Source organism: Drosophila pseudoobscura, chromosome 3, assembly GCF_009870125.1.
Source record: "Drosophila pseudoobscura strain MV-25-SWS-2005 chromosome 3, UCI_Dpse_MV25, whole genome shotgun sequence".
Taxonomy (NCBI): Eukaryota; Metazoa; Arthropoda; class Insecta; order Diptera; family Drosophilidae; genus Drosophila; species Drosophila pseudoobscura.
In genome coordinates this window covers 13708406-13717213 of record NC_046680.1, presented here as the reverse complement: position 1 = coordinate 13717213, position 8808 = coordinate 13708406, and the positions used below count along the sequence as shown (strand labels likewise).

The 8808-nt window shown below is 46.9% G+C and overlaps 1 protein-coding gene across 1 annotated transcript; it reads right to left on the bottom strand.

Annotated features, from left to right (window-relative positions):
* Positions 1-1760: 1760 nt before the first annotated feature.
* wbl (endoplasmic reticulum protein 29-like protein wbl) lies at positions 1761-3210 on the bottom strand. Its single transcript, XM_033378350.1, has 2 exons — positions 2906-3210; positions 1761-2844 (listed from the first exon to the last, which is right to left on the bottom strand). The coding sequence occupies exon 2, from the start codon at positions 2747-2749 to the stop codon at positions 1964-1966; it is 786 nt and encodes a 261-aa protein (XP_033234241.1). The 5' UTR covers positions 2750-2844; positions 2906-3210; the 3' UTR covers positions 1761-1963.
* Positions 3211-8808: the final 5598 nt, after the last annotated feature.

The following is an 8808-nucleotide window of genomic DNA, read 5'->3' as shown; positions in this document are numbered from 1 at the left end:
ATTACGTTTGATGATGACTTTTCGAGTTGGCTCAGGGCGTCGCCGGCGACAATAAATTTCTCAATTTTTCCTTGCCCGATTTTGGTTTTGGGAGATCGGGTTTGCTCCAGATTGCAGCTCCAGATTATCCTGTCTGCACATTCTAACAATTTCTGAAATATACAACTGCGCACTCAGCTGCAAGTGAATGAATGTGCACTCAGATCAGCAGCAGGAGGTGGGGAGGGAGAGTGAGAAGGAGAAGGGTTCAAATTTCTGCGCTTGGTTATGTCTGCGTGGGCGATCTGCTTTCAATGTTTTCCCAATTTCCCATGGCAGAGAAAGGGTTGTCTTTGATTGCAAGCGATGGATTGATTCTGGCCGATGGATGCACGGATGCACTTGCGTGGAAAGGCAAACATTTGCATCATCTGCCCCTCCTCCAGTCGATTTCGTGGATGGTGCAGAGGGGGTATAGGAGTGGGAATCCGAACTAGAGTCTCTGTTCGTTCTGCGGTTGGGAGTGTGTGAAAATACTTTCGCGAGCACCAGCAGAAAATGGGCTTGCCGTTTTTCCAATTGAGTTTTCCGCTTTTTTATTTCGGCGATTGCCAATTGGCAGAGCTGCGGGTCAAAGGTTGCTTATCTGGGAAACACTTAAAAAAGGGCGACCATTGGCAAAAGCGGGCGCTGGCTGCGACTTTTCATTGAATGCACTATCTGCAGATCGACTTGCCACTGATAGGCAACTTCTTCAGTATCTCCAGATACTTTCCCCATGCCCGTTTCTCTGCGTGTGTATCTGGATTCGTTGCGACGGACAGCAGAGTGCACCCAAATGGTTATCGCAAACAACAATATCTAGCCGAAAAATGCGTAGACACCGAAAAAGTTCATTGACTTTCGCATACAAAATACAAAAACAAAATGACTACGGCAACAACAAGATCTTTTTCGTGCGTTTATTGCTGCTGTCTGCCTCCATCAGCGGCAACGGCAACAGCAACAGCAACAGCAACAGCAACAACAAAAATAAATATGGCCGCCCCAACAGCGTGCACAAAAGAGCAAACTCCAAGAGAGTGCAACAGCAGCACCAACAACAAATTATATTAAAGTGAAAATGAGCGATAACAACGCACAAACACAGCCATGGCCCCAGGCAGATACAGCCACACATACACTCGCACCCGTGACACAGCGCCACCAGAAACAGTAAACAACAGAGAAGAGAAAAAACAGCGGCTCCCCTCTCAGCCCTCTTTCCCCTCCCCAATGACCCCATGCGATCTTTCGAGAAACTGCATGGCCCGTGCAGCCATTTTTTTGCTGCTTCTGCTTTTTTTAGCCTTGTAAATTTACCTAATTTAATTTCTTCACCCAAAAATATGCTATGAAAAAAAGCTATCCGGTCTTAGTTCGAGAATTGGCCGGGCGATATTTCTACTGGCGCCACCCAACATTTAGTTGCCGATGATACATGTAAAAATACATAAGAGATCGAAGCCATGTAAAGTTGACATTCCAATAGCAATAATTACACTAGGCAACAAAGTTGATCTTTTTCTATGGTAAGGTTCATTTGAAAACATTTTCAAAAACTGTTATTTTAAAAATGTTTTTTCATAGGTTGTTCTTCATGTTTTTATATAATTTAAGTATCGTTCATCTGGTTGTATTGAACATTGCAGTTCTGAAAAGCTGATAAATGCAGTTATAAATCAGACCCGAGAACTTTGTAACTTCAGCTTACTGTATGGAAAATCATATGTTTTCAAATTGATAATTTTTAGCGGTATTTTTTATTTCAAATTTTGAATTTGGTGTTGCGTAGTGTAATCGTAGTTGAAAACACTTAAGTGACGCAGATATGTTTAAACTAAGCTTTAATGTACATACAAATCTGATTCAATAGAATGAGTGTACTTGAAGATCACTAAAATGTTGTTATGTTTTTATAGAAGGTACAGGGGGTACTGGCGGCTCACAGATCCTCCTTGGATGACTCCTTTTTGGGCGCTGCTTTGGTTAGGTTGTGGACGCGAAAGGCCTCCAGAATATTCAGCTTTTGCTGCAGCTCCAGCTTCTTGGCGGCAGTCACTTTGCCGGCTTTGAGGCGCAGCAGTCGCTTAGTCTCCTCTTCGAGGAAATCGTATCCATTCTCGTTGATCTTCCGCATGTACAACACGTAATATTTGCCACTCAGTTTCTCCTCCGGCTTGGAGAGCTTCTCCTGCTGGGTCTCCAGCTGCTCAATCAAGCTAAGCTGAGCATCGTCCGGTAGGTTTGCGTAGTTTTTGATGGCATCGTTGAACTCTTTCAGACAACCCTCGCGACCGATGTACAGCGGGGTGTTGCTGCTGACAAAGGCCTTCAGGTTGTCGAGTGTCACATCCAAGTGGCTGGGGAACCTAATGTACTGCTCCACGCTGCCCTTGAAGAGTAGTATGGCCGGGAACTTCTTGTCGTCGATCTCGAATCGCTCACCCAGAGCCTTGTTCTCCAGTTCGCCATAGTCCTTGATTCCGACAGTGGCCACCAGCAGCTCTCCAGTTACCTTGTGGGCTGCCTTGGAGAAGGCAGCGAATGCCTCGTGCTTCTCCCCGTACGGGAACGCAATGTCAAACTTGACCACGGCATACGGAAAGCGCTCGACGGTATTCTGAAAGTTGATTTCGTCCAAGTCCACGCAGCCGGCACACGAGATTGCCCACGTAGCATGCCGCCCCAGAATCGCCGCCAGCAGCAGTGTCACCAGTATCCTCATCATTGTATTCGTGTTTTGTATGTGCAGAAGAGACTTCTTGTGCCAGAATATAGTGTGAACTTGACCTTTCTTCTGCCGGCCCTCTTCGCGAACTGACTGCGGGTGGAAGCGAGAGCAAAGTCGAGGTAAATTCGAGACGGAGTGTTTTTGTTCTTTTCTCTTGGCCTTTTTCCGCTGCGCTCAACAGATATTGTTTAGTTGCTATAGCCACGAGGAGAGAGGCCCCTACGCTTCGCTCACCTGTGCGGCTCTTAGCGGCGACTTCTGGTTCTCGATCGAGTTGAATGACACGTCAGTGAAACAGTTCTCTCTCTTACACTCACTCAAAACCGGCCGACTCTCTGTTGGCCAACTCTTCGTGTTGGTTCAGCTGCTTCGGTGTCTGTGTTGCTATTGCTCTAAGGGAGATTTATGCTGTAATGCCGGATACGCTGCGTTTGCTCGTTGCTTTTGAGTGCTCCACACAAATCTAGAAATAATTGTCATTCAAAATTTGACACTAACTTTGATGCTGATAGAAAACTCATTACAACAAAACTGATCATTTGGCCAATAGAGCGTGCCAGGGACCCAGGGTAATTAGATATAGGCCATTTAATGCCAGTATAGGAGGGAGTACTCGAAAATGGTCATTTGCCATTGAAAATAGGCTAAATTTTGAGAGACCGATGCCCATATACCCTGTCTCGGGCAAAACCGGCCGGATCGGCGAAGGACTCACTTTCCAGGATCGGGATTATGCAGACTGCAGATTATATGATGCGAGGACTCTTCCGATCACGATCAGCCGAGATACAGCGAACCGAAAAAAATATTTTAATCATTTGCCACAAGTTCCTGGGCCCACATCTCGGCTAATGAGAGTCAGATAGGCGAAGGGCCTAGCATCCCAGAACCAGAAGGATTCAGACTGTCGATCAACATTAATTGCCAATTTCCTGAAGCAAACGGATATCCTAAATAATGTGCAACATGCTCTGAAATTCGGATATTGCTCGTTAGCATCAGCTCGTAAGGACCCAAAGGAGATTATATGGTTGTAAATACGCAGCAAACTGTTCGCCCCGTGCAAGGGTATAAAAAGGTAAAGAAATGAAAACACCTGCATGTGGATGGAAAAACTAACCCCGTTTGCCATAATTTTCATTAGTCAGCAATTGAAATTTTCGTGGCCTCCTTCTCCTACCCCCAGATGGTTAATGGACATTTTCGGCAATTGTCGATTAATAATTCATGTGTGCGGCACACATGTCGGATACCCTCCGTCCGCCCCCGCCCCCGCCCCCGCCCACGCGCGCTCGCTCCACCTACTGCTTTTGTCCCGCCTCCTTGCTGGAGTATCTAGAATAGTTGGTTTAGTTTTTCCATTTGCGGTTTCGTTTGTCCACTCTACGGAAAATTGAACATCATGGCACGCAATTTGGAAAGGAAAAGCATTGCGAGCTTCACACGATCGATATGGGCGACTGGTAAATTATCTTTTTCGATGGGTGGGCGTGTGCCCCAGTTGGTACGAGGAGGGGTAGGGGTTAGGGGTTAGGGTAGGAGTTGATTTAGGGGTGGAGGTGTGTCACTCCAGTTCAGGTGCAAAGAAAACCCTGCTGGCAATGCGCAATTTCGGGATGGAGTACAGGAGTGGGGTAATGGTAATGCGGAGTGGAGTGGAGTTGAGATCCAATAATGGGGACTGACATGCGTGTGTCAATCGCACAAAGGTCAAAAATTACCCGGTGGTGGGAGCTTTATTGACCCAACTCTGTTTGATATGGTGACCTCTTTAGCAACGCGAAAAATGAAGTCCAAGTTCGGGCGTTGTAGTATGTGGACACAGTTCATTGCGTAGTTTTCCGAGCACTCTCTCTTTGCACTTCATTCATTATGCAACACTGGGCCAAGCAATTTGTTAAGTACACCCCCTCCGGGAGCCTACGAAAGCGACTGGACAATAGGCAGCCCTGTCGTCAATTAGCTGCCGTGACGAGCCTTTTATTTTTAACACCCCTCCACCAAGCGCCATACGTCAAAGTTATCCTTTGCTCCAGCTAAACACGATATTGAAACACAACTCAGATTGGCTCCTGGAAGACATCCGCTGCTTTAAAAATATTTATAACGACTTAAAAATAGATAAAAAGTAGTTTTAATGGAGGGGGCACAGCTAGAACAGTATGTCTCACTGGGCAAAGTCGAGGGACCTTCAGCGGACCTCCGTGGGGCCTTCAGGATTTCCCGAGCTGGGCACTCATACTCGTACTCATATGAGGCATTAATAATATAAATTGTGCGCTATTACGTTGGTTGTGAATGGGCCTGGGGCTGCGGCTGGGGTAATAACACAATGACCTTTACGCGAAACGACCAACGGGTGTCCCTGTCCCCACATGGTGCGCGGCGACCAACTGACATTAAAGTGATAAGCGCGCAAATTTCAGGACATGGAACGGCCGCAATCTTCGTGGGGAAATCTAACGATTGCCGCATTGTTTTTTATGGGCTCCATCTATTGGGTTCGGGGCAACAGCCAATACAAAAAGCTAATCGTCCCCTGTCAGGGGGAGGTCCCGACTGGACATGTGCCCCATTTGCATACCCGCTGCCGAACGAAGTGAAGGAGTATACTAGACAAGCGAACAGTGTTCCTTTCATACACTCGCATTCGTAAAGTGGCAGGATCCATGGGTAATTGCAGAGTGGTGCCACTACTGATGGAGCATAGTGTATCTATCAGTTTGACAAAAAATACCATACTTTCGAAATTGCTTTCTTTTTTGGCAGCCCGTCTAATTATGTGGACTACAGTGAACGGAGACCATGAATTTTTCATGGCACACGTATGCCAAAGACATGCAATGCTTGAGGCAACGGACAATTTGGATAGAAAATAGATGGAGTTCAAGGAGTGGGGCCCGCAACTTGCGTAAGAGCCCACAAAATTTCCAACAGTGGAAATTTTTCTTGGTTTTGTTGTTAACTTTTCAATGGGCTGATGGTCGATAGTCAGGGACCGGACCAGAGCACTTGTAACGCTGAAGCTCATCAAATTTTTATGTTGTGGCATAATTCCATAAATGGGCCATCGAATGACCCACCTGAAAACAGCCATATGTTCCCTCCACCCCCACCGTCCACCGACTCGACTGAGTCCACGCGCCAGTCCAATATTTCGCATGCCCAAATCGAAACTGCCAAAGTCCAATTCTCGTCCAAGTGGTCGAATGGGGCAGTAGACGAGCCGGCTCATCATAATCGGTATTTATTGAAAATGTGTTTTTGTTAACCCGTTCTGTTCATAACAATAACCCTCTGCCTCGAATTGACTCTAGAGAGAGTCAGAGCTAAGGGTTGGCTTGGCCGAGGTAGGCCTGACTTCTGTGTGTTTGTTGGGATATGTGTTTATCGCTTTTCATTTGCATTTATTGCCATTTCGATACGTGTGGCCATCATCGCTGGCAATTTGAGGCGTTTAGCGCAAATTTCTTTTCAATATTTGTGCACCCAATAAACCCAATAAACCCAAATTGCTCAGCCCGTGGTCCAGTGGCCAGTTAAGCCTTTATCGTTCTCTGAATTTGATTGCAAATTCGGCTTCAGGTTTATGCGATCTGCGTGCCGGGAATTCGAAAGACAGTCGATACAGACAGTCTTTGGAAAAGGAATGAAAATGCTTTCTTACTTATCAGGAAAAGTTCGGTTCGACTAATTAATCACTTGCATGCCTTATTATGTGTCCAGCGCTAATTACGGCGTTTCAATATTTGTGCAGGGAGTTGTGGGACGTCATGTGCGTACTTCCAAATCAAATATATGTGCTGTCAAAGGCCTAATGATGATTTCTTGGCCGATTGACCAGTGGAGCAGTTTACCTGCCTGTCGGAAAATTCCATTAGAATATGGTCTATTAATTAGCCAAAAGGAATGTGTTAAGTGGTTGTGGGTGGCGTGAGGGGTCAATTAGGCCAGCCGAATTCTAGGCTACAGTTTAAAAAGAGATTGACTACTGTACTCCCATAAACGCTTCTTTTTGGTACGTTCAGAGAAAGTCAGCCGCTATATCTAGAGCCTCGTAAGGATCACCATCACTCACTCTAATATTTACTTATATCCTCTCAGTAAGCATTTCCCCAAGTACATAATCGCAGGGGAAATCCCCGTATAACACTTACATAGCATGCATGCGCATGCGTCGTCCTTGTTCAGAGCGTAAGGACTTCCAATGCGTTAGGAAATTTCCTCGTCGCCGTCCGGGAGTTTGGGCATTTGTTTACAAACAACTGGAGAACAGAACGGGTTCACCACGGGAAGGGTGCACTATCCCGGTTCGGGGGAGCTGCCATGCAAATATTTTCAATAATTACCTCCACTTGTTGCGCAATCCCGAATGTGCATGTGCCCCTGGAAGGACGAGGACTCGAAAAACTTGTCCATTTCATGCAGTCCATTCGTAGGCAATTACTTAGCTACGTGGGTAGGAGAAGGATACGTGGACGGACGGACAGGCAGCGGGAACATGACCAGACAGACATGCAAATTGCAGTTTCATGAAACAGAATTGGATTGCTCCCACCTCTGGAGGAGGTAGCAGGGTGGAGGCGGTCCTTCGCATTTCGCATGACATTTTGCGGTCCCACTGCATTCACTTAACATTCTTTTTCGCTTTGTACGATAACACCACCCTCGCCGCAACGCCCTCCCACCACCTCCTGGGCTGCGCTTTTGTTTTATAACATTTAAGCGCAACCGTCATCAAATCTAATTGGCGTTGTCGCGCCGGAGTGCCTGAAATTGCCGGTCTGCATTTGATTTTTTGCACTGATTTCGATACCAACTGGGGATTACGGACGCCAGGGCTGGGTAGGGCCACCCCCTTGCTTTGCTGCTCATCGAATCAGCGAATCCCAAGGTTCACATAGAGGCCTTACTTAGATATTCCATTACTTTGTGAATCCTTCTCGCGTCTCGGGTTCTTCGGAAACCCGCTGGCCTTTCAGCTAATAACAACTCGAAGAACAACAAAAACTAAAACAATGGCAACAACTTGATGCAATAATTTGCCACAACTTTTATACTGACCACAACAACATGCAATATGCAGCAGGCTCGTCAAAACAATAGCTGCATGGACGAAAAACGAAATATTCGCAAGAGGATTTTTCCAGCGGGCCATTTAAAAATGCATGAGCAGAGAGCACTCAATGCGGTTATCGTGTCCCTGTGTGTGGCGGCCAGTCCGGGGTGGACATGGGCATGGGCATGGGCAGGGGCAGGGGCAGGGGCGTTGGCATGAACATGCAGGTGCAAATTCTAGGCAACCGCAGGCGCCCCAAAGCCCAAGTGAACCGACTGACTGCCTGGCTGACAGACTGACGAATTGACGGCATGGCTCACAAGTTGAACGGCTTTCGTTCGGCATTTTATCGGTGGGGAGCGCACTTTATATCTAAACTATGAATCAATGCATTAGTCAGTCACCTTGTACGGTCTAGTTTAATTACGCCTTTTATGCCGACCCTTTGACTTCAGCACAAGGGCTCCTCTGGCTTAATCGTGACTTAAAAATTGCACAGAAAAACTGAAACCAAAAATAGCAAAGCGAAATTCTTGGCCAATGCCCACTCTCCTTAGCCTCTCTCGACGGCGTGGATGCACAAATATTGCATTACAATCGTTTTCCCCCCTTGGAGCTCACGAGTTGTCACGCGCTTTGTGGCAGGCAACTGCGAATTGGATTTCATGTTAATGCAGGGTCCTTATCGCTGGAGGGGCGCTTGAACGGGTCGCAATGGGTTCATTTGTGTTCTATTTGGCCAGTAATTTCACTTAATTGCGATGACGCTGGGGGTGGGGCCTCAGGCCACCCGCCACCCGTCGCCCGGATCCATGTGCAAAAAGCAGCCCCATTGCATTACTGATTCATATCTTCGCCGCCGTGGCCGGTGCTTCTGGGCTGTTCATCAAATATTCAGACGTTGTGGCTTATTGAAAATGAATGGCAATTCCAGCAAGTGCGAATAGTCCTCGTCCCCTTGAGACCGCGATTGTTTCAGGTTGATAGCCGGCACTCG